At 33.7% G+C, this 26,722-nt stretch overlaps 1 protein-coding gene across 2 annotated transcripts in view; it reads left to right on the top strand.

The window, feature by feature from the left end:
- COL11A1 (collagen type XI alpha 1 chain) overlaps nt 1–26,722 on the top strand; it is a 298,622-nt gene that overhangs the window by 139,835 nt on the left and 132,065 nt on the right. For both annotated transcript variants that reach the window (XM_001372197.4, XM_001372220.4), the window contains exons 26-31: nt 1,396–1,440; nt 3,416–3,469; nt 3,552–3,596; nt 12,486–12,539; nt 13,863–13,970; nt 23,022–23,075. In XM_001372197.4, coding sequence (XP_001372234.1) covers nt 1,396–1,440; nt 3,416–3,469; nt 3,552–3,596; nt 12,486–12,539; nt 13,863–13,970; nt 23,022–23,075 — 360 coding nt within the window. The remainder of the gene's footprint in view (nt 1–1,395; nt 1,441–3,415; nt 3,470–3,551; nt 3,597–12,485; nt 12,540–13,862; nt 13,971–23,021; nt 23,076–26,722) is intronic.

Raw genomic sequence — 26,722 nt, 5'->3', positions numbered from 1 at the left:
ACCACATGTCCATGGTTGATCAGCCAGTTCAAACAACTTTGCCTTACCACCACCAAGCTTTGGACAGGAAGTAAAGAGGAGGGACCTTCCACATCCTTGCCTAATATCCCCTATCTATAGGAAGTACATAATGACAGGAAGTCCATGGGCTGCTGGGAAATGTAGTTCTATTTTTAGGATAACAGATTTTCAATTATACATTTCATCATAAAGCTTCCCAGGATATTCTATTGAATTGAGATTTATTTTCCTGACAAATTTAATTTCCTGACTAATCATGCATTTGTAAAATTATTATATTCCCTACATTATTTAATTTACCTCTTGAAATATTAGAAATATATCAGACTTTTTTATTTTCATTGAATTTTAACTTTAATGAATTTATGTTTTGTCTCTCCACTAAATCACAATTTTCTTGAAAGTAAAGTCCATGCCTTTCACTTCTTCATATCACCCTCCTTTGCAAAGCCTTCAAGTAAATTCATACATATTATATTCAGACTATCTCAAATCAGGAATTGACTGTTCATCACACCTCATTGGTTTTCAAAATTTGGTCATTAAGAGCTATTACTTTTATACTTGCTCCTGTTTAGTTGGGTACTTCTTCAGTGGCCTAGATTTCTACCCATTCAAATTCTCTCATCTTGTCAATGTCCTTTTATAAATCTTCCAATGAAGGTCTCTCTAAAATGTTAGAGGCTTTCTCTTAGGGCTACTGACAGTTCATAGATACCAGGAAGAGCATGTAGGCTGTTCTTTATATGTCTTTTTCATATTCTATCTGGCCTGCCTTTCCCCCTCGTATTATATAGCTAACATAATATTAATTATTTGATAAGATCACATATATGATCATTGACTATTTGATCACTTGTCAAATAACCAATATTTGGAAACTTGTCATATTTACAGTAAAAAAATAATATTTTTGAGGTCACTAAATATGCCCATATTTGTGAAGCTTAATGGAAAAAAAGTTAGCTTTGACTGTTTTCTGTAGGAAATATTTTCAGGGTAATATTAGCTGGTATTAAAAAATTGATAAACTTTTCAAAATTCTTTTATGTGCATAATCTGATTTGATATGGTAGAGATTCATCTGTCATTTATAACCCTATTAATAATTTCTGTTAACATTTTCATTCATTTTCAAATTTTCAGTATTCCTTAAAGCCATATAAACTGTCTTCATGTAGAACTATGAAATTCCTTTAGAAAAACACACACAGGTTAACATTTCAGTAATTTTCAAGATTGTCTCCATTTCTGAATAGCAGTAATAATAACACCAAAAAATTGAAAGCCCTAAAACTGAGAGAAATGTTTTTTCTTGATTTTTTTAAGTCATTGATATCCTATCTAATGACTGTACATTTTTAATCTATTCAGGGTCATCCCGGCAAAGAAGGCCAATCTGGAGAAAAGGGAGCTCTGGTATGTTTCAAAGAAATAAACTTCAATGTTGGGTTACTTTATCTATATAAGAAAATGCTTTCAAGTTTGTGAACCATGTAATGTACTTGTTCTCCCAAAGTTGTTAGATATTAATAAGAATACTAGAAAGCAAACCTTCTATTCATCTCATGCGTGTCCTGACAGATGTATTTATTGACTGGCATCTGAACAATTTTGCTAGCATTTTAATTTTTAAAAGGCTTTGGCTTTATTTATGTTTATTTCAGTCTCCTCAGGGTATAATAAACTGGCATATGGTTTGTATAGATAACCTGTAAGTTTGAATTTCCAATTTAGTAGCATATGCTTTCTTAATTCCTGGCTCATTCCTTGAGGGCAGGCATAGATAGAAATTTTGCCCATGTGACATATGGGGAGTAACTTCAAAAAGTACCAGTGAAACTACAAAATGTATTTGGATGAAAAAAGGTATCTGATTAAAATTTGAATAATGGAATTAGGTTTAGATATTAATTTATAATTTTCTTATCAGTTTTCTTTTTCATCATGTAAGAATAAGTCTTCACACAGGTAATTGATTAGCATGTATAAGTAGAAAAATAAAAATTACTCAAAACTGATCCAAGTTTGGTTTGAAATAACAAAAGAAAATATCATCTTTTTTATTACCCATTGGGTCTTCAATGTCACTAAAAAGAAATCCATCAGTATTTAAAATCCTAGAGTTGTTCTAGAACATAGAAATCATACTGTATAGATAGGATTCCTTAGATCTGATGTTAGCAGAAATCTACACAGGAAATAAAAATCTGTTTGATCAGAGTTTCAGTTATTTAAATGTATTTTGTGAGACTGGGCAAATTATCTTATCTCCATAGGTATCAGTTTCCTTTGGGATAAATGAGGTTGTTGTACTTGGCCTCTAAAACTATCTCCTCTGATGCATTGGGGAAGTCATTTGGTCCCTACTCATGATAATTTTTAATTGTATAAAAGAAAATATGTGCAATTTCAAAGGAAGCCAGTTACACTGGAATGCAAAGAATGCTTTTTTTTTTTTTAAATTTAAGGTTCTGACCCTATGTTAAAAACCCTTGAACCTAGAGATAATATGCTTAGTAAATAAAGAATATGAATGACTGTACTTCAGTTATAGTCCTCAGATGAGATGTAATCTTCTAGGTGATCTGCCTTTCTCTCTCCTATTCATGGGTTATGGTTAATAAGTCTTTCTCCATGAGAAGGGCTACAATCCACTTCAAATTCCATTCTTAGTGAACAGCTTTAAAATTCTTCCCAAGCAGGTTTCTTGACCAATTGTTATCATATTCTCTTCTTATTTAGACTATATCCTAACCTTAAATCAAAATTATTCTTCAAATTCTTCTTAAAAATGTTCTAAGAACTTTGTCTTCTTTATCATCCAACTTACAGCCAAAAAACAATTTTAGTTTTTGTCTTAAATCTACCCTCAATTGAGGCAAATATTGCTAAATCTCTGCTGCCCTAAATAGAAAAAAGGCCTTGTGAAATTGTGGTAAGGATATTATTTTAACCTATCCCAGTCAGTTCCTCTGTTTTCTATTGCCTAAACCAGGCTGAAAAGCTCTTTGACTTCATTCCATTTTTCCTAGCAATACTTCACCACCCTAAGTCTCCTTGACTATTTCTTTGATAAACAAAATTCTATACTATTTAAGTATTTTTACCATCCAGGAGTATGATATTGATACTGCTTTAGGTTGTCATTTAATCACCTCTGGAGATAATTAAGTGACTGGTTTGAATATTCAGTTAATTATAACTTTGTCCATTTAGTCTCTTTATAATGCTTGTCATTTAAAAGAAATTCATCATGTACTTCAGAGGATCCCACCCCCCCTGAAATTTAGTATAATATAAGCCTAATCTCTTTTGAAAAACTCATTTGAAAAATGAGCCCTTTATGAATTAACAAATAAACTTATTTCCAATGTATCTGATTTTTTTTCAGGGCCCCCCTGGTCCACAGGGTCCCATTGGTTATCCTGGCCCCCGGGGTGTGAAGGTAAGAATTAAGTGTGCTCCTAACTGATTAGTTTAAATATGAAAATCTTACCTTTATTTGATGATTCTAATTTATTCCATAGGGTGCTGATGGTGTCAGAGGACTTAAGGGCTCTAAAGGTGAAAAGGTAAGGTTTTTGGTGTATAACATTTTTTTTCATTATAGAGCTTATCTGCCTTGGCAAATGTATAAACAACTAATTCTCATTATTAACCAATTGGTGTGGCTGAGGGCTAAAGTCATATGAGGGAGAAATCAGTTTTCAGTCCTCATCCTATCTGTAACCTAATTCTCATGAAAATATTTGGTTCCTGAACACAATTGACATTTTTTATTGAATGAGGTTGCCATGTTCAGATTAACTGACAAAGGGCTGTCACAGTTCATTAATTACATATGTCATCCTTGCCATATCCCTATTGAATTCCTTCTTGTTCTTTAAAGCCCACTTCAAATGCATCCTCTTCAATATAACTTTCTTTTTCTTTCCCTGTGAATACTACATATCACTCTTCCAGACTGGCTATTATAGTATGATAATTATGACTACTAGATGTTAAGGTTCTTGAGCAAGAAATAAGGTCTTTTTTATCATTGCTTATAGTGCCCATTGTGCCTTGCATGAAATATTTTACTCAGTAAATATTTATTCACTTATTGAATATCTCTATAACATTTCTATAAATGAATCTTTAAGTTGAATGCTTCAGTATTCTTTGAATAATTCTTTTTAGACAATATAATTTTTGTGAAAAGTATTTATGGTATCAAAAATGTTCCTGAATTTAACAGGAATGTCTTCAAATTACACAGTTAGTTCATCTGTAGGCATTTATTAAGTTCCTAATATGTGCCAGACACTGTATTAAGCTCTGTGGATACAAAGAAAGTCAAATGACACTTATCCTTGAGGGAGACAACATATATATATATACAAATTCCATATTCAAGATAGACAATAATTAACAAAGTGAAGACTTTGAAATTAAGATGACATAGAGGAAACTTTCTATAGAAAGTGAGATTTTAACTGGAACTTGAACCAAGTGAGGGAAGCCAAAGGATTGGAAATGAGAAGAGAAAATATGGAGGACAGCCAGAGAAAATGTCCTAGCCAAGAGATGGAATATTTTGTTAGAGGAAGATCAAGGAAGCTAATTCTTTATTTGTCCATTTTTGAAGTAATTTCTATTTGATAGGACCTAAAAGATTTTGTTCTTTGCTGGCATACTCTTTGAGAATCCAAATTTGTCTATCTGGTACATGGAAGCATGATGACTTTAGGAGAGTACTATATTGTATGTATGTACATACATATGCGTGTGTGTTTATATGTGGGGGAATTGGGGGTGCATGTGTTTAGGTAAATGCCAGCTTTGCTTTTATTCAATAAGTTTTATTTTAATGCATTTATATATGTATGCATTTATTTGTTTTTTAGGTCTAGGTAATTTAAAAATTATTAAATTAAATCCTGACCTTCTTTCTCAGTTTTCATATCATATAACCCAAGAGTGAGAAAATATTCTTTATTCTTACATTGATATTGCTCCAATGTCAGTTTTAAATCATACCTTTCGAAAGAGAGATTTAGTTCAATTCAACATGAATTCTTATATTATCTACTATGTGCCAGGCACTGGGTATAAAAAGATAAGAATGAAATATTCATTACTTTTACGGGACTTATTCTATTGGGGAAAATAACATACACAAGAAAGTAATATGAAATAATTGTGAGAGTATTGGGAAAGTCCTAACAACTCAGGAGATCAGAAAATGACACATAATTTGAATTTAGGGTACCTTTAGAGATTCCAAGGGGTGACCATGAAGAAGGAGAACACAGTAGGGGGAGAAGGATTATCTTAAAATAAGCAGCATCAAGTAGTTGGACTAAGTAACATCTTGTAGGGCTGGAATGAAGATAACAGGAGGAGGGTAATGAAATTATTCTTGTACCTTAGGTAGGATTCTTACACTTTGAAGAACTATAAAGGATGCACAAGAATTTATCATTTATCCTGGAGCCTTAGGAAGTCATTTCAATATCTAAACAAGGTGACTGACATAGTCAAATATGGAATTTAGAAATATCAATTTGGCAGCTCTGTGAAGAATGGATCAGAGAGGTAAAAGGTTTTGTATAAGGAAACAAATTAGGATGGTCCTGTCATAGTCTAAATGAAAGATGATAAGATCCTGAAGTAAGATGGCTATGATATAAGTGTAAATAAGTGATAAGGTGTGACAGATTTTGTGGAGACAAATTGGACAAGAATTGGCAACTGATTGAATACATGATTAAGAGAATGAGAAATTTGTCAAAATGTACTTATTGACTCTTCTGTTGTGCTTTTTGCTGGGCTAAGTGTTGGGGGTATAAAGAAATGCAGAAACAGTCCTTGGACCCTTGAAGCCCACATTCTAAGGGAGGAGACCACTATATATATATATATATATATATATATATATATATATATATATATATATATATATATACTATGTAGATAAGAGATGTACACAGTATAGATAGAAAGTAGTCTCTGATGAAAGACATTAGTGGTTGAAGAAGAAGCTGGGATGCTGCAGGGAATCATAAAAAGCCTAAAAGAAGGTGAGCATTGTGCTAAGTCTCACAGAATTCTGAGTTGCTGGAGGTGCAGATGAGCAAAGGTAATATTCCAGTCAAGGGGAACAGACAGTGGAAAGATAAAATGGGGAGATTATGTATTCTGTATGAGGAGCAGCAATTTGGAGGTTATAGCTGAGTTGTATTAAATGGAAAGGGAAATGAATTGTAAGAAAACTGGAGTTGGATTGGAGGGTTAGAACTGAAACTGAGTGAATGAGCCTGGATGTCTAGAAAGATTGGATTACCCCAAACTAAAAGAGAGGGTGCTCTTCTTGGGTTGGAAATGGAGAGCGTAAGAGTATATGTTCAGCTGGCAGTTGGTGATAGAGTTAAGGATTGAGATGAAGAAGAGACACACAGATTTGGGAGTCATCTGCATAGAGAAAATATTTCCATAGGACTTGATGAGATCACTAAGAGTTAGAAAGAAGGTAGGGTTGGGACTCAGACTCTGAATATCATCTGATTTGATTGACCTAGAGACCAAATAGCAAGAAGACAGGTATTAAGGCTTGGTATCTGGTACCTATCCTTGATGGTTATGTAGTTGTTGATTTACTTCCTCTCTCTTATCAACAAGAAAAGTCCTATCCCATACTCCATCTTAGATGCTAAGTTAATTGTCAGACCTTTTGTAGGAGATTGTGAAGAGACAGTTTAATCCCACTATGATACTGTTTACTCTTATATACATTATCATCACTCCTAAATAGAAGTGTCTCAATTCAAGACCAACCTATATAAATGGCATAAGTTTTTAGAGATTAGGGAGTGCCTTTTGTCTTTCTTTGTTTCCAACTATCCTTAGTGCAGTAGATTTCTAACAAATGTTTATCAACTGAGATTACATTATGAGGACGTTAAAATGTATAGAAATTCCTTTTGAATTTATAGTCTTCAAAATTTTGTCTGCTTTTAGAGTTCTCCCAAGAATGTTTTTGAAGAGTCTGCAGAAAATGAATTTGCATTCTTCTGCTCAGCTACTAAAAAAGCATTTAATCTACCTGCCTTTAGTCAAAAAATCATTAGGTGACCAAGAATAATAGCAAATGAGTGATTTATCCCAGGACTTTTTTCTAGCTGGACTCAATCAGAAAAGATGAGAACAAGATGACAGCAAAAATGTTAGCGACTGATACATTTATATAAAGTGTTTTATCCTCATTATCTTCACTTCTTGTCAAGTTAAAGAATGTTTTTGGTAGCCTGAAAGATAGTTTGATGTAGATAGAATGAATGCTTTGCACTTTGTTACCTGTTATAAACCAGGAGATTGGGAAATTCTTTTTTCATATTGATAAACAGACATTTATATTGTTCTTTAGCATTCTGATCAGCAATGTATGAATCAATCAATGACTTACTCTGCCTGACTTTCTCAGACAAGCATCTGAATATGTGGGTCATTTACTGATTTTTAAACTTTTTATTTTAATGCTTGGAATTATGTAGATAGACTTTGGGAAAAGAGGAACCTCTAGTTCAGGTGGGAAAAGCTAATCTATGTTGTTGATTCCCTTTGAATGCCTCCTTGCACAGAAAGAGTATTTAGTTATTCAAGTATAAGGCCCAGGGACTTAATTAAGCATTCCATAAGCAGAAATTTGTTTCATATATTCTACCCTCCTCAGAATCAGCAGTGCTAAAAATATATATTTTGTTCATTTAGAAATAGAATTATGGGATTAAAGGCTCTATCATACAATCTTTTATTGCTTAGAATAAGAAGCAATACCTCTCCCTCCCTGAACCCTACCCCACTTATATTTCCTATGAAAATAAATACATTTGAAAAATTATAAACAACTAATATTTGGGAGGAAAAATTCATTAAAATTAATCTTGGTCAATTTCCCTTATACATGTTTACCTGTATTAGCTGGAGAGTCAGTCACATAAATATTTCTGACCATAAGGGGAAAAAAATTCTGTTTGCCTTAAAGGCAGCATTGAAAAATGGTATATAATACACTTATTTAAATGAGTTGCTATTAGGCAGGAAAATATTCCTAAGCTACATTGCCTCCAAAGGGATGGATGACTAAAGATTTCTGGGGATGAATAACCTAGAAGTTATTCAAGATGTATTTTTCTTTCACTCACCCATCATCCATCTGGACCATTTATTAACATAGTTTCAAAATGGTATAAGTGTTCATCTGCAACATTACTGATTCTCTTCATTCACTTGAATAAGCAGAGAAATGAACACTCATGGCACCATTTTCTTCCCCTACTTCCCCCATCCTCCAAACAAAAATATACTTTCAAATAAGAGAAATCAGGCTAACCATCAGAACAGAATGCTTTCAAAAGCTTCTTGAATGAGTTTGGCATCAATCAAAGAATAGTATAAGTGGGTAGAACTTAATCCATTCTGTTTCATTTTGTAAGGGGAAAAAACCAACAAATTTCATTTTGCCCACTAAGACCATGAAAGTTTAATGTAGACATTTTGCTATCTACTATTCTGAAAAACAGGAATATGTTTTGAATAGAAGAGCATCTTTTGATAATAATATCAATGCATTCTGATAAATACAGTGACCTTCTCAGTGTATATTTCCAATTCTGAAGCCAACTACTGAGTACAGCAATTGGATAACAGTATTCAAAAAATCAATTCATTGATTAGTATTTGTCTATGGCAGAAAATCAAAAGAGTTTAGAATTTCTGCTGGCAGTGAATATAAATAAAAACAGCACCTGGTATAGATTCTTTTCCTTCTTTTTTCCCTGAGAAGAGATAATAACTGATGATTTGCAGAGAGCAAGGAAGAGTTGGGGAATTATACCAGAATCATTTCAGGGACAAATGTTGCTAGCACATGTATAGGAGCAGTCATAAAAAATGCATAGATAAGAGACTGGAACATGTGAAAGGAATCACTGTAAAAGAAAAATCTATAAGCCACTTTTAAATTTAGAAGGGAAATCCTTAATATTTTGTAGAATGGTACATTTAGAAGGAATTTCATATCACCTCATCCAGTGTCCATTTCAAGCATGAATCTGTTAAGTATAAATGTCTCAAAAAAGAACCACTCATCCTTTTCCTAAGATATCATAAGAGGATATTTACTACCTCCTGAAACATTCCTAATGATTCATACTTTTCCTTCAGTATTTCCTGGAATGATAGTTATTTAGTCTCAGTCAATCCAATCTAACAAATATTTATTGTCTCCAATGTGTCAAACACTGCTGGGTGTTTGGGGGGTACAAAACAAAGTAAATGTAAAGAATGTCTCTTAGGATACTTATATTCAATTGGGCAGATATAATAAAAAATGCACATGTGAAAATTTTGGGGAAAGGACATTAAGCTATCAGGATATAAGGATAGACTTCCTAGAGGAGAAGCTGCCTTAAGAGAACTTTGAGGGAATCTGGTATATCCAGATCTTTTTGTGCAGAGGGAGAATATATGAGATGCAATGTGTGTAAAACAAAGATGTTTGAACATAAATTTTGTGCATGCTCCTTACCTTAAATCTTGCCCATGACTTCAAACCATTTATAGGACTGAGATTTGGATGGGATATTATGAATTAGCTAATCTATTCTTATTTTTTCAGATGAGCAAAATGAGGTCTAAAGGTGTTCAATGAATTCCACAGTCATAAACGTAGTAATTAATTGGAAATTTGTCCTGGAATCAGAATCCATTTTACTTTGCCATCATATTTGGGATTGGGATAATAAGAATAACTAACATTTCTATAATGCTTTAGATTTTGCTAGTATTCTTTGTATGTAATACTTCATGTGAATGTTACAACTATGTTAAGGAGATGCTGTTTATATTCATTGTAAATATAAGTAAACAGAGGCTGAGAGAGGGAAAGTCCCTTGCATAGAGTTTCAGAGCTCTTGTCAAAGGTAGAATTTGAACTCATGTCTTTCTGACTACAAGGCTGATATTCTTTCCATTATTCCAGGGGGAACAGATCCTGATCACATCCCTCTGGAAAAACTCCATGTTGTCAGTGTCCTTCATAAATTCAATGAGTCTCAGTTTCCTATCTGTAAAATGAGGATTTTTTTTTTATCTTGATCTCTAAGTTACTTTCCAAGTATAACATGATATGATTATAATGGATGTAATCTTGAAGTAGACAGAACTAGGACTGAAATAAACAATTGTTATTCCCCTATATAGTCTCTAGATCTCAAGTAGCACTGCTTTGGTATATTTAATTTTATAAATCCAGGTCTGATAATATATATATATGCAAGGTTAACAGCTAAAGAGATTGTCAGCACTACTACTACATCCCAAACTGATATTCTAGTAGTCAAGTACCACAATGGATCTCTGATTTATTTTCAGTGGGTTTATGCTCAAGATGAGGATTTCCTCTCATGATGCAAGATCACACTTCATCTGAAGCTGCCAATCCTGTGCAACCATTGTCTTTGGTCATTCATAAATGCTCTTTCTTACCTATCAATAGGTTATGGATACCAAATGGAATATAATTTATCATGGATTTTTCACTATAGGGTCATTATTTATCCTCCACATTTACTACATGATTTGGTCATCTCTGCAAGAATATCCAAAGTTAGAAACACGTTGGTAGGCGTTCTTTTATGGATAAAAAGCAAAATCTCTAAAATGGTTTCTAGTTTTGTCTTAAAGAATGAACTCTTCTTTTAAACATGGCAAGCATGTAATTACAATGTTATGCTTTGGAAAAGACAATGAAGAAACTAGTCAATAAGATATTAAGTGGTCATTTTGAGCTTTCACACATCTGTCATTACCAAATTGCACAGAGAGTACTCTGATTCTCTCAAAGTCTGTTTAATAACCCTGTTAGAAAGAAATTAAGTATTTATTCATTATCTGTCTTGAAAAATTAAGAATGAGTGAAGAAAGGCTCAATTTATTGTCAGTTATATGAACTTACTTGGTCTTCAAAGTGAGATTCAAATCAAAATGTAATTTGACTGTTATTTCCCTATGAGTATTAATAAGCATAAGAATATTCAAAGAAAATAATCCTTATGTGTCTGAATTAATTATCCTCTTATACATGACTCTAGTGCAGTAATGTAGAAATAAAGGCCACTAAACCATATAAGGATCCCTGTAGGCCAATATTGATAGTTTCAAAATGTAATATTATCTATGTCTTATTGAATTTTATCTTATTAAAATATGTCCCAATTACATTTTGATCTGGTTTAGGCGACACTCTTGTGGACAGCATGTGGCCCATGGTGCGCATGTTTGACATCTCTGATCTAGTATAATAGCAATTAACTCAATAACATGGCAGATTCTGAACAATTCTGTTAACTGAACCATAGACCTAGTCAATTCATTAGCATGTACAGAATTCAGCCATAAATAAAATCTTATTCTTTCAGCTAGAGTAGAGCATGCATTTGGAGTGTATGGTTTCAAATCAATGATCTGGATATATTCTATCAAAGCATTACAGATAAATAATTGAATCTGTAGTTACAGGCTTCACAATTGAATTCATCGTTACATTTTGGAAGTTTTGGGGAATAAGATTTTTTTAAACCCTTATTTTTTGCCTTAGTATTGGTCCTAAGGCAGAAGAGTGGTAGAGGCTAAGCAATGGGGGCTAAGTGATTCTCCCAGGTCTCACAGCTTGGAAGTATCTGAAGCCAAATTTGAATCTAGGACCTCTAGGTCTGGTTCTCAATCCACTGAGCTACCCAGCTTCCCCCTACACATCAAATTTTGAAAGGGACTCTGATAAGCTGAAGAGAGGAAAGAGGAAGACAACCAAGGTGGTAAAGGCCACACATGACACGTGAAGATCATTTGAGAAGCCTGATATTTAGAATGGAGTATAAAAGAGAGGAGCAGGGGAAAAGAACCAAGGAAGGAAGGGATAACTGACAAAGCATTCAAAGAGTTGACAATTAGAGGCAAAATTTGACAAAATTGTTTTTGGTTCCAGAGGATAAAATTAGGAATAATAAGTGGGTATTGCAAAAAGGTGAGGTTAGGCTTGATCTAAGGAAACATTTTCAAACCATTTGAGTTATCTAATGAGGATATCAAGTTCCCCTTTCTTGGAAGCATTCAAGCAAAGGCTAAATAATTACCTCATATGTATTATCATGAAGATTCTTCATTTTTCCCCCCAATGGATAAATGAGTGAGTTGGATTAGATGATCTCTAAAGGCCTTTGTGACCACAAACCCAATGACTGATAGGTTCTTTTTCACAAATTTAAGAGGAAACATTTTCCTCATTAGAATTGTTTCTCATTTTCCAATTCCAAAATTGATTGTAATGTGAATATTTTGCATGATTAATATTTAACATTTAACCAATTGTAAAATGATGTCAACATAATTAAACAGATGCATATTGCTTATATTTTCTTTAGGGTGAAGATGGCTTTCCTGGGTTTAAAGGCGACATGGGTCTTAAAGGAGACAGAGTAAGTAAAAAATGTATAGTAGTACATACAAACAAAAATTTATCATTTCATAAAATATTTTAAGAAAATGGAAATGGAGACATATGGGTTATACTGCCTCTGCTTACATAGATTTTTAAAGTCTGTGTTCCTTATTTTCATTTTTTGTGGAAGTCATCAGAAATCTGTTTTCTTTGGGCTATTATTTTGAACTAAAACATTCCATATGTCTCACAATAGCATTTTACATTATCAAAACATATTCAAGGATAAGTAGTTGCATATGCCCAATCAAGTTTAGGTATTTGGGCATATCTTTTTTTTTTTTTATTGGAGCAAATGAGGAGTCCACAAATAGTGAATTTCAGAGAAGCAATTACTGGACTTTGTGACATTTCTTGGCATGTATGTGAATTAAAACAGCAGCATTTGGCCTTTTTTGCTTCATGTGGGTTCCTGGAATCATATGCTTCATTTTCTCTAAAAGGTATTCTTTATAACCTAAAAAAGTCAACTTTTTGGTGAATGGGGTCCATCATACTCATAAATGTGATTCAGATTCTTCATTAAGTTAAATTCTGTAATGGGAAAATGAAATGTTCATAATTTAAATAAGCAGTTCCTAATTAATATAACAAATGCTAATCATAGTTTTTGTTTTTTGTTTTTTTGAGTAGGGAGTTGTCATAAGTGTCTTGAAAAGTGTCTTGTTTTGAAAAACAAAGTAAATATTTATACTCTAAGCAGGAGCCATTATCTTTGTCTCCTGTCTGGAACTGCAACACAAGGTTTTAGTCTATGATGTTGTATGGTAGATAAGAATACTGGTTTTAGAGTTTGGAATTCCAAGTTGAAATACTGCCTCAGTCACTAGCAATATTATCCTAGGCAAGTCACTTAATCTCTGTTTTTCTCATCTGTAAGAGGAAGGGGTTGGAGTCAATGAACTGTAAGGTCTCTTACAGCTCTAATATCCACAATGCTATGACCATCCTTACTGTGACTTTTCTAGACCACTAAAACAAGGTACTGAAGAGTCATTAAACCCATTACCTTACTTTTTTCTTCTATATTTGCGGCTTAGATTTAAAGATTAATTTAATTTAAACTGTAATGGCAAAGGGTGCTAGCAGTTTGAGTAGAATTCTATGTTCATTTGCATTTTTGCCTTGTTTAGTATTTTCTGAATTTCCAACCCATTTTCAGTACTAGAGTATGTGTAAAAGTATATACAACATATTTTGAGCAATTAAATTGTGAAATATTTTATGTAAATATTCATCCCTGTCATTCAATAGCTAATTATTTTCTCAGGTATTATACTTTTGCCTTCTTATTTTCTAGGGAGAAGTTGGACAGTTGGGCCCAAGAGGAGAGGATGGCCCTGAAGGTCCTAAAGGTAGAGCAGGTCCAACTGGGGACCCTGGTGGTCCTGGCCAAGCTGGAGAGAAGGTTAGTAAGTAAATTGTCAGTCAGGAGGATTGTCCAGACTTCCAAATTTCTTGTTGAAAGTGATAAATCAGAGTGTTATTTTCAGCTAAATTTTGATTTTACAAATGCGAAAGCACCTCTTCATGTCATTAAGATGAATTAATCATATTTGGACAGCTATATATAAATGATTAGTGAATTGCTTGAACTATATTTATCTTTCCTTAATATCTAAGTTGTCGCAATGCCAAGGCCTAGCCTTTTTGTTTTTTTTTATTCTAATCCCCTGAACCAGATATGCTTTGTCATGATTTCTTCATCACTTAAATTACATATTATAAGTTTCAGGTCAATTCAACAAACATTGTTAAGTACATGGCATATTGTAACAGTTGCCAGGAATGGAAATGTGGAAAACATTAATCCTTGACCTCAAGAAATTTTTGAAGGAATAGAATGATTTTTAAGAAATGGATATATGTAAAGAATATTTTCTTGGCAAGGGGGGAAGGACAACCTACATAAATGTGTAAACAAAAGAAAAAAGCACAGCCAAATCTTGGAACAGTAATTCATTTTCTTTGGAATGTGGAATATGCATATTATTTATAATACAATATGGCCAGGTACAAAGAGATGAGAGTACTGGTGTCATCTAGTAGAAGTACCGAGGGGAAGGTAATAGATGAAGCCTTCCTGTGCATCCTCAATCTTATATGAGGTGATTTCCAAGTTTCTCTATCCCTGCTTCTAGCCACCACAATTCCATGGTGCAGTGGATAAAATCCTGGGTCTGGAGTCAGGAAGACTTCATCTCCTGAATTCAAATCCAGCCTCAGATACTAATTGTGTGATCCTGGGCAAACCATTTAAACTCATTTGCCTCAGTTTCCTTAACTAAATAATCTGGAGGAAGAAATGGTAAATTACTCCATTATCTTTGCCAGGAAAAACCCAAAAGGGGTCATGAAGAATTGGCCACAACTGAAAAACAACTAAACAACAAATTAAGGCTCTAGCCTGGACATTATGCACATATATTATGGGGAGGGGGTACAAACAACTTTTTCCAGTATTATGGATAGAAACACTTTCTAATTCATTTATCACAGAGAGTATAATATATTAGACATTGCGTACAATTTAATATGAAGCAAAAATATAAGAACTGGACCTATGATTTTATTGATATAAGAAACTAACATGAGGCAACTCCCTGTACTGATATGTGTTGGCACTTTTACTTCTACTCGTCCTCTTGGAGAGCCACTGAGAGAAATGAGAAGCTAAATGATTTAATTGGAAGTGCCTTTCCTGTTTCTGTTTGAGATAGGACACCATACTCAATACTTCTGCCTCCGGGAATGGCTTTCTAGCTAATCTATACTATTGGCAAGAAATTACATGTAAAATAAGTATCCAGAAAAGCAAACAATTTAAAAAGAGATACTTTCTTTCTAAACTCTTACCTTCTGTCTTAGAATTGATACCATCACTTTCAGAGCATAAGAGTAACAAGGGCTAGACAATTGGGGGTAAATGACCTGCCAAGGGTCACATAGCTAGGAAGGTTTGAACCCAGGACCTCCCACATCCTAAACCTGGATCTCTTATTCATGAGTCACTTAGCTGCCCCAGGTGTTGGTTCTTTGATAACAATGGAAAACCAGATTTATGAAAAGTACAAATATTTTTGCCTTCCTTGCTCTTTTGTTTCCTTTTGTGTGATCTCTTTCTCAAAAGAAATGCAATAAAAGGAAAAGCCAAGGAGAAAAAAAAAAAACAAATTTAGAGGTTGGAGGCTAAAGATAAACATGTTTTGAATAAAGAGGAAGAGAAAATGAAATGGTGACTGCTCAATTGGAGTGAAACTTAGCCAGCAAATTGCTAGGGAATTCATCCTAAAGTACACAGTGCTATGTGGTGATGGTCTTTTAATAATTTCAAAGTATTAATCTGACAATCAATTGATCAGCAAACATTTATTAAAGTACTTTTTCTTTGTGATATTGTGATAAGCTCTGAGGATGTCAAGAAAGGCTCAACATAATTTCTGCCCTCAAAAAACTCACATTTTATTTTATTTTTTTATTAAAAACACTTCCTTCCATCTTGGAATCAACACTGTGTCTTGGTTCCAAGACAGAAGAGTGGTAAGGGCTAGGCAAAGGGAGTCAAGTTGTTATGGGCATGGAAGGATATCTTTTTGGGTTCCGGAAGGATACCTTTTGCAAGCATGCAATGACTCCAAAACTTAGCTTAAAAACAAAAAAGAGATTTATTAATTTAGAAAGTAATGTTGAGAGTGGCCAGGAGGATAGCAAGGTAGAACAGCAAGATGGGGAGCAGTTCCCTGGGAGGACAGCATGAAAGGAAAGGCTGTTCCTCCATGGGGACAGCATGGATGGAGAGGCTGTCCCCCAGAAGACATCAGTTCTGGGGTTTATATACTCTTTAGATGCTAGGTCCTGGTGTGGACAAGACCAGAGTGAGTGTAAGTCCCTCAGGCATTTGGTGGGGTGGGGTGGTCATCTGACTGGGGTCTGCCTGGAGGCATAAAGATTCATTTCTTTGTCCAATTTAAATCTAGAGGACAAAAGAGGGTAAACATCTCAGGACCCTGGGTGGGGTCATTGGGTGTTTCTAGGTTAAGAGTCACAAGGATGCAAGGGCAAAGGAGTTTTCCCTGATAATAGTTGGCCTGGGTTTCCAGGGGTACAGTGCCCATGTCAAAGTGACTGGCCCAGGGTCACACAGCTGGGAAGTGTCTGAGCCAGATTTGAATGTAGGACCTCCCATCTCTAGGCCTGACTCTCAATCCACTGAGATACCCAGCTGCCTCCAAGGAACTCACATTTTAGTGGAGGAATGTCATACAAACAACCTTGTAGATCCAAGGAATATTCAAAATAGATGGAGACTAACTTTGGAAGGGAAGTCTCCCTGCTTTTTATAGACTCTTACTTATCCTAGGGCATAAAATCTTATAATTTCAGACTGAACTCAAAGGGCAAGATGTGAAGAAGGTAGAACTCGGCTTAGGAAGAGAAGAAATAGGCTCTTTCTGCCCATAGAGTCCCCATGAATGAACTGCTAGGTCAGCCCCTTATTTATGGTTTCTCACTGTAGCATACTACTAAATCTATTACAGTGCTCATAATAATCTGCTTGACGGAAGGGACAAGGTCAATGGAGAGGCCATAAAGTGAAAGGCTCCTTATCTGTCCTCCCTTCCCCTCCTCATCCTGCCCTTCTCAGTCCACCAAGACACTGCCATTGCTGGCAGACAACTGCTCTTGGATAAAGATCATCACCACTCAGCCCCATCCTTCTCCCTGCCAAATGTCTACTATGGGTAAATCACAGCATTAAGGATCTGAAACTACCTCTAGATTCCTTCCACTTCACTGTTCATCAGCATTCCTCTCTTCCCTTAAGTGCCAGCACTTGAGTGGGGGAAATTTTATACCATTTTTCTTTGCAGGATTTCCCAAATTCTGTGTGATTGCTTTGACCTAAATCTGCTCTTAAGCTATCTTGCAGCAGAGCTCTAGTAAAAATGCATAAGAGAATCAATTCCTCTAATGCAGCAATTAACATAGAACACAAATGGCTTTGTGATCGTAATTAGGGAGTTTCATTAACCTTGAAATCAATAGCATAAAACAAGTGATGATAACTTAATGTATCCAAGGGGACATCATTAAAAGTATGCTTCTTGCTGCTTGTTTGCCTCCTCTCTCCCTCCCCTACACTGCTTACCTATGCAGTGTTGATACTGAATCAGACAATTTTTCGATTCTGTCTATGATAACAAGGTCATAAAGTTTGTGTTCTGGAGACTCCTTGTCTTTTCAGATAGATTAAAATATTCATATCCAACCATAAGGTGCATGGCACTCTGGAGGTCATTATTACAGGGAGTAAAGTGATGTTGGCTTGCTGTTTCTTATCAAATTATTTTTACTTAATTTTTCATTTGAATAGTACATATATATTATACAGTGATGTTTTAGGAAATGAGATACAAATTGATGAAAATATAAGGTGATAGGCCCAATTTGTGAAATAAATAACTCTTTAAAGATTAAGCCCATTTGAAAAGAAATTGTCTTCTAAACAAAAGAAAACTTCAGACCAAGGAACATAGGCATGCTTGTATTTTTTATAAGTGTAATTTTCTACTGTAAATGCATCGGATTTGGGTCCATTTTTGTCTGATGGTCTATTTTAGGTGTCACTATCTAATTTTTAGAAGCAGCATGCTGTAGTGGATGAAGTCCTGGGCATTGAGTTAAAATGACCAGAATTCAAATACTATCTCTGATGGTTACTCTGTTGTATATTTAGATTCAGCTTTGTATTGTGGATAGAACACTGGGCCTAGAGTTAGGAAGAACTGGGTTCCTATTCACTCTTAGACACTTTGTAATTATATGACCCTGGGCAAGTCACTTAACCTTCTGTCTACCTCAGTTTTTTCATTTGTAAAATGGAGATAATTATTGCAACCATTTTCCAGGGCTTTTGTGAGGAAAAAAGAAATATAATATTTGTAAAGCTCTATATAAATAGTGTAAGAATTAAAATTAATATACAATAACTCAAGTATTATATTTATAAGATTTATTAAAATAAAAATGAGAGTTAAAAGGGAGCTAACTCAAACCACAGTCTCCATAAAGAAGAGGAAAGAGGGAAGAGTCCCAGAGAGTTATATACAAATCAAGTAAAGACTCTTGTAAATGAAGGGAAAAGGATGCTGAGAAATACAAAAGGAATTCTGGGGAATGTAGTCATGGGGTTCAAGATTTTCCAACTATACAATAGTAAGCCCTATTATTATGTAAACCTAAGAAAAATATATTAGTTTCAAATTAACATATGATACCATTAAACACATTTCTTCATGAAACAAATTTGCTTTTAAACATTATAATTTGAATTCCAAGGTCTTGGAATTTAGTGACTCTTCTTTAAAAACCTGGCTATCTTGAGAATTAGGTAGGACAATACATGGAGTACCAGGGTTGGCATCAGGAGGACCTTGGTCCAGATCTGACTTCAGATACTTCCTAGCTGTATCACCATGGGCAGGCCCCTTCAAAACCTGAATTATCTAATCCTTACCCCACCTTTTGTGTTAGAATCAATGCTTACTATCAAGGAAAGAGTTAAAAAATAAACAAACCATGAAATCAGTTTTATATTGAAACTTAAAAAAAAATCTACTATTTCAACCTTAAAGGGCATCAAGGTGGTTGAGGGGATAAAGAGCCAAGCAGGCAGACCAGAAGCCTCAGAAACTGCTTAGCTGTGTGACTCTTGGAGTCATTTAACCCCAGTTGCGATAGCCCTTAACACTCTTCTATATTGGAATTAATACTTAGTACTAATTACTTAGTATTGTTTCTAAGACAGAAGATAAGGGTTTAACAAAAAAGAAAGAAAGAAAGAAAGAAAGGAACCTTCTCTATGCAAGGAACTCCTTTTTATTGATTCTTTTGCACATGAAATAAAAATCCAAATTAACAGATAAAAATGACAGGATTTTCTCAACTGTTTATCATCTGATTGAGATGACCTCCTTGTACCTCTAGCAACTACATGGGAAAAGTGGGTAGCACAATGGTTAGAATGCTGGGTCTCTGAGAGTCAGGAAGAAATGAGTTCAAATTTGGCTTTATACTGTTATATATAACCTGGATGAGTCACTTAATTGCTTTCTGCCTCAGTTTTCTCATCTGCAAAATGGAGATAAGAATTGTCCCCACCTTCCAGGGTTGTTTTGAGGATTCAGTGATAAGAGTTCAGTTGCATTATATCATTTGATCCTCTCCACCACTCTATTGACCAAGTCCTATCATTATCTTCATTCTCACATTTGGAAACTGAAACGGAGAGAAGTAATTGAATTTGTATAAGGTCACACAGCTAGTTTCCAAGGAGAGAACTGAACTCTGGCTTTCCTGATTCTGACACCATAATTCCATCTTCATTATGTCACATATTGTGATCAAATGGTCAGATGACTTACTGTGGACATTAATGGTGTTTTTTTTAATTCTTGTGTTCTTTATTTTCCACTAAAGTCTGTCTTTGATGCCTCATTCATGGGATTAACTTGCGGTTTTTGAAGGCTATGCCAGAAGAACCCCAAATGACAGATTTTACCAATCTGGACAGTCTTAGAGCACAGACTCAACAATGAGCTCTGAATCTTTTAAACAAGAACCAAAGTAATCAATTTACAAGAGATTCTAGGAAACTTGTCATTAAGTGATGATATTTTTTTAGGCACAAAAGCATAGAAGAATTACAATCTGCATCAGTAAAGGGAATTATACAAAGGGATTTATACAAAAGAAGCCCTAACTACTTGAAGGACTTAAAAATACCTTGAGTAAATGTTTTACCCAGTGCCACTGATTAGCTGAATAATAGGGAAGAGCTCAAAAGCCATTCAGAATGATGAAAAATAACTACTTTAAACTTTAATTACCTTGTAGATTCTCTTCATGAGAGAATATTCCAAAAAGTTTAAGATTCTTGCCAGCTATTCAGCAAATAAGAAATCAAAGAGCATTTTATGAAAAGAAAATTAGGACTATTGCCTTAAAGGAATTTATGATAGTTGTATCAGGGGAGATAAATGGTAACAGAGAATAAATTTGTAGCTGTCAAATAACTCCTTCTAAGACTTTGAAGTAAAAAAAAATATATATATATATATATATATATATATATTTATATATATATACCCCCTTTGTTCTTTCAGTGTTTACATCTATGCTTTCAGGTATCATGAAAATCCTTGTGTTAAAATTTCATGAAAAAAAAATGACAGAAATATGAGTATTTCTCTGTCCCTAAAACTTGTAATATAATTTAAGAAATAAACAAAGGTTAATTTTGCAGAAGTATTTGACAAACCTTAATATTTTTGTTCTTTTTGTCACAACTAAGATCTATTTAAATGATATTCTCACAATTATATTTGTAACTGGGGAAAGTTATTCTTCCACTCAAGACAGTTTGCTCATCTGTTAAAATGGGGAGCTGGACTACATAATTTTTAAGATATGTTTTCCATTAAAAAAAAAAACTGTTGAATTCTGATGAAAGCAAAATATTTGTGGAAACTCATTAAGTTACAGAGACATTAAAACAAACTTAAAATCATTAATAAGCTTTATAGAGTAATTAGCTTTACCTTTATTACATATGTATACATAAAATATTCCAAAATATAGCTATTCATTTATTCCAAATGGAATTATTCATTTCATATTTTGTGAGTCAACAAAATCTCATTCTTTTTTATTGATTCTTTTGTGCATGAAATAAAAATCCAAATTCACAGATATAAGAATTGGGTCAAAATTAATGGACATTCAAAATTGGCAAAAACCTAAGAATTTAAATATTAAATTAATATTGGTTAAAAAGTTGTTTTTTTTCCAAATTAAATTAGCTATATGGAATTCAATTCTTTGCAAATTGTCATCCTTCCCTCTTGGACTATTTGAATTTTTTTCACTCAGTACTTAATAACATTCAGATTTAACTAAGATTATGTGTAAGCATGCCAATTCTCCCTCTATTAAATTGAAAATTTGCTGTGAGCAAGGAAGAAAATTTTTCATCTTTATATTCCCAGAACAGGTACAGTACATTAACATGGAAGGTGTTTAATAAATACATTGAAATGACTTTTTATTATTCAATATAATAAAGCAGTCAGAGATACATAGAAGTAGACTGAAAGAATTTACATTCCTTTCAAGATTCCAATATTACTACCAAAGGACCTATTTCCATTACTATGGAATTTGGGTTACAAAATTTAAAGCAACCTTCTTTAATACATAGAGGATTATATTTAGTGTTTTTCTCTATGATATTAATATGATCATATATTTACATTTTTATTTTAATTTTTAAATCCTTAATATAAATTCTAAGACAGAATAATGGCAAGGACCAGGTGATTAGGGCTCAGGGTGACATGCTCAGGGTCACACAGCTAGGAATTGGTTCTCCTAACTCTAGGCTTGGCATTCTATCCACTGTGCTACATAGCTACTCCATATTTTACATTATTATAGAAATAAGTCTTTTCTCCTCTCTACTACTACTAAGCACATCAATTGAATCATCCCTCAGAAAATTGTTTTCAAGTTTCAAAAATCTCAACAAGTGTTGATTATGTCACTTCTCTGATCCTTGTTGAACTTTGCATGAAAAAAGTCTTCATTTGAATATATTTAAAATAGATAAATATGAGACCTGCATACAGACAAAATACCACATAACTAATTCTCACTAATTGCAGCCAATTAGTTTTGCTCTCTTTTTTTTTATAAGTTCTCAATTGTATCTTTTAGGATGTTGACATTTATATATGTCATATATTCATATGACGTGAATAAATTATTAGGCTACTGAAGAGAAACATGCATTTTCATAATGATGCCACAGAACATTATATACTGATTATGATATTTATTGTATTATTGTTCTTTATGGAATTGATTGAAATTGATCTCCCTATATTAAAAAAAGATAAGTTTATGTAAAAAGGGACTGTTAACTTTTTTTAAACAGTTCATAGGAATAGTGTCCCCCAGTGGCCAGAAGCTTACAGTTGAATGTTGTCTGTGAATATGTTTGTAAGGATTGTTTTACTTTATTTAGAGTAACTTAGAGAAGGCAACCCAGACCAGAAATCTGTCAGTGTTAGTTTAGCATAATCCTCTGAGAAGAATTTAAAGGATATGGAGACAGATCTTTCAAAATTCTTCATTTTAGAGAACTATATGAATTATCAAATGCTTTCCTTGTGGCTCTGAAGTAACTAGAACAATTATTATCCTCACATTACATTTAGGGAAACTGAATCTCCTATTAGATAAAGGATTATATAGTAAATGTCCAAATTGATATTCAAATTCATTCAAAGGAAAGGAAGATATTCAATTGTTATTAATTAAATTACTTAAAATTGTCAATATAACATTTTAACTTAATCCATTTTATACTATTCTTTTCTTTCTTTCCTTTGATATTTAGGGGAAACTTGGAGTTCCAGGATTACCAGGCTATCCCGGAAGACAAGGTCCAAAGGTAAAGAAAATATTTATTTCAATTTTATATTTTTGCCCATCTACATCTCATAAATACAATTATTTTTAAAAGAAATATCAAAGCATTCTTCCTTATAGATTTATTTTTAGCAAGGAAAACCAGAAGTAGTAATATATACTACACTTCACAAAAGGAAATCAGACAGAATATGGGCACATTGAATGTCAAAGTGAGTGCTAAAACAGAACTAGAGAGGGAACTCATATATAGGGACAAAGCTGTTATTTCCCTAAATCTTGGGACACTTCATCAAATTTGATATTGTTTGAAATTAGAAAGTAGATGATGAGAAAAGAAATATTGATAGATCATGATTCCATTTCTATATACCCTGCTGACTAATACCATTTTCTAAAAGGAAGTAGAAATCCCTTATCTATCATATATACATATTTTAAAATGAAATGGGATAGTTTCCTGAAAGTAGGCTTCATTCTATGTCTAAATTTTTCTTTAAGCTAAATTTCCATTTCTTTGGATGAACAATGCATTCTTTAGTAATACCAAAATGATTCTACCATAACAATGTAACAATCACTCACTAAATGTTATCATATACTATCTAGTTATCAATTAGTAGTAGCTTTATTACTTCCATGAGTCATATGTATTATATATCACATTAATTGAACCATAACATTCAGTGAATGACCATTTTCCTCTCATATAATTTGTTAATAAATTTGATATTTAGAAAGTTATTGAATCTCATGGAAAATAACAGAGAAAGAGAGAGATGAGACAGATGTGGGGGAGGGAGGGAAAGAGGGAGGCAGGAAGGAAAATCAAGAAATATTCATAACAACAATCATGATTTTTCAAAAATATGAGCAAAATTATTCAGACTCCAGCACAGCTTTATCCAAAATGTTTTACCTTTGAAGGCATTTTTCCCTTATGGCATTTCTTACTTTACTTCCCCATTTACTTCAAACCTCCTCTAATATCAGACCTTTTGAAAAGAATGTTCAGTGAAAAAAAAAAAAAACCATGGTAACTGTTTTTCATCTTTGCCTTTGTTTAGTGTCCTGTATTAGAGGACACATATTCATTTAAATTGGCAATTTCTAGGGTCTCTGTCTCTCTGTCTTTCTCTGTCTCTGTGTCTGTCTGTCCACCCATCTCTCTCTCTCTCTCTCTCTCTTCTCTCTCTCTCTCTCTCTCTCTCTCACTCTCTTTCTCTCTCTCTCTCTCTCTCTCTCTCTCTCTCTCTCTCTCTCTCTCTCTCTCTCTCTCTCTCATCTCTCTCTCTCTCTCTCTCTCTCTCTCTCTCTCTCTCTCTCTCTCTCTCTCTCTCTCTCTCTCTCTCTCTCTCTCTCTCTCTCTCTCTCTCTCTCTCTCTCTCTCTCTCTCTGTCCTGCCAGGTTTTTTGAATAGTATTAAATAAAAATCTCTACTTGAATAAATTTTCTTTTATGCCTGTGATTTAACTTCCAATTTTTCCTTTCTTTTCATTTGCTTATATGGGTTCTTGAACAATGTTCTCTGCATATTCCATTAATGAACTAAAACAAAGCAGGAAGTATTATTCACAAATATTCACCATGGAAAATTGTTCTTCTTTTGCCTCAACATTTTGTCTTCAATAGTTGAGATTCTTGAGATTTTAGTCTTATTTTTAAAGATGTTCTTTCTTCTCAACCTTCTCATGATTCTTTTAAGATCAAAGACATTCTAGCCTATTTACATGTAAGCATATGTGACTGCATGCACAAATACATGTAGATAAAATATATACTTTCAAACCAGCTATACATATGTATATACACACACCTAATATGTATGTATTTATACATATATATACTATATGTGTGTGTACTTATTCCACCCTTAAGGAGATATTGTTAATAATATCATAGTATCAAATCTTTATCTTGAAAGAAATTAAAGTTCAGTAGTTGTTGCCCAATTAACTATTGCAAGGGACTTAAACACCAAAATTAAATAATTTTTGAGAGCATGATGTAATATTAAATATAAAATTTAACTGATATCAGAAAGATATCAAGATGATAAACTAGTAGATATTTCAGTGATAATATCTATATATAGATATAGGTATTATATACAAATCATTTATGCTAAAAGCAAAATATAATAAAAATCTATTCATGTTCCACATATATATGTGCTCACATACATATTACATAAATATGTGGATTTTTTAGTTTATTTGTATAGTTCCCTCCAAAATTAAAATTAAAATCTATCCAAATCTGTGGGATATAAAACTTCTTCCTGCATCTCTTTTCTACTTATTGTTCTGAAAGCTGTCATCAAGTGGACACAATATTGTCAATGGTATGTCAAAGGATTGCCCTATTGTTAAATTCCCCAACTTTGTGATTTCTGGACCACATTCTGTTCTCAGTCTATTTGTAAATGTGTGCATGCTTTTGTATATGTGTATACATTCCTCTCATTTCCCAAGAGTCCCCCCTCTTCTCCTCTCTTCCTCCTAATCTCACGTTATTCAGAATCCTCCCCAAATTATCTCCTCACACTGGTACACATGAAGAGATGCTTCTTCTTTTTCCCAAAGCCCACCTCTTAAATGTACCTTTTATCCCTTCCCCTGAAGAATTCTTTCTCCATCAACCCACTCTTTCTTCTTCTCCACATCTACTGTCTCTTTCTCTACTGCCTACAAAAATGTTATATCTCCCAAATCCTTACAAAGGTAAAAACAAAAACAAAACTCTTGCCTGATCCTACCATACATCTTATCATCTTCTATATCTTCTGACCTTCATTGTAATTCCTTGAGACATGCATCTTCACTACCTACCTCTACTTCCTTTTTTTCCTACTTTCTTCCAAACCCTCTACAATAGTGATGGTGAACCTTTTAGAGGAGCAAGTGATATGAGAAATATCCTCAGGTGCCTGTGGAGAGAGGGAGGGGAGCAGCCTGACCCTATGTCCCTCTGGCTTTCTAGTAACAAACTCTGGCAAACTCCATGCTGTGGATTGTGGGGTCTCACATACTCACAGAGAGGCCTCCAGGTGCCCGCTGTGGCACACATGACATAGATTCACCACCATATCTCTACAATCTGGCTTGAGACTGAGATTGCCCTCTGCAAAGTTACTGATTCTCCTTTTTGAGAAATGTAATGGTAGTTTTTCAATCATTATCTTTCTTGATCCATTAATAATAATAATAATAAAATAATAAAATAGCTAACATTTACATAGGACTTGCTATCGGCCAGACACTGTGCTAAACACTTTAAAATTATCTCTTTTGATCTTCATAACAACTCTGGGAGGTAAATACTATTATTATTCTCATTTAAAGATGAGTAAATTCATATGTGTGTATGTATATACCTACATGTAATGTGTGTAATGGACAGACACTGTGAATGGGATGTTTAATGGCAATTGAATGGAAGGAGAAGAAATTACCAAAAAAAATAAAGATGAGTAAACTGAAGTTAAGAAAGGTTAAATGACTTGCCTAGGGTCTCACAGCTAAGCAAGTTTCTGAGGATAGATTTGAATTCAAATACTCTTGACTTCAGGCACAGCACCATCCATCATGTTATCTAGCTCCCTCATTTAACATTGTTGATCACTTCTTCTGAATACTCTCTCTTCACTAGGTTTAATAACTGATCCTT

Source organism: Monodelphis domestica, chromosome 2, assembly GCF_027887165.1.
Source record: "Monodelphis domestica isolate mMonDom1 chromosome 2, mMonDom1.pri, whole genome shotgun sequence".
NCBI lineage: Eukaryota > Metazoa > Chordata > Mammalia > Didelphimorphia > Didelphidae > Monodelphis > Monodelphis domestica.
The sequence above is the reverse complement of the archived record's forward strand: the minus strand, read 5'-3'. Positions and strand labels throughout refer to the sequence as shown.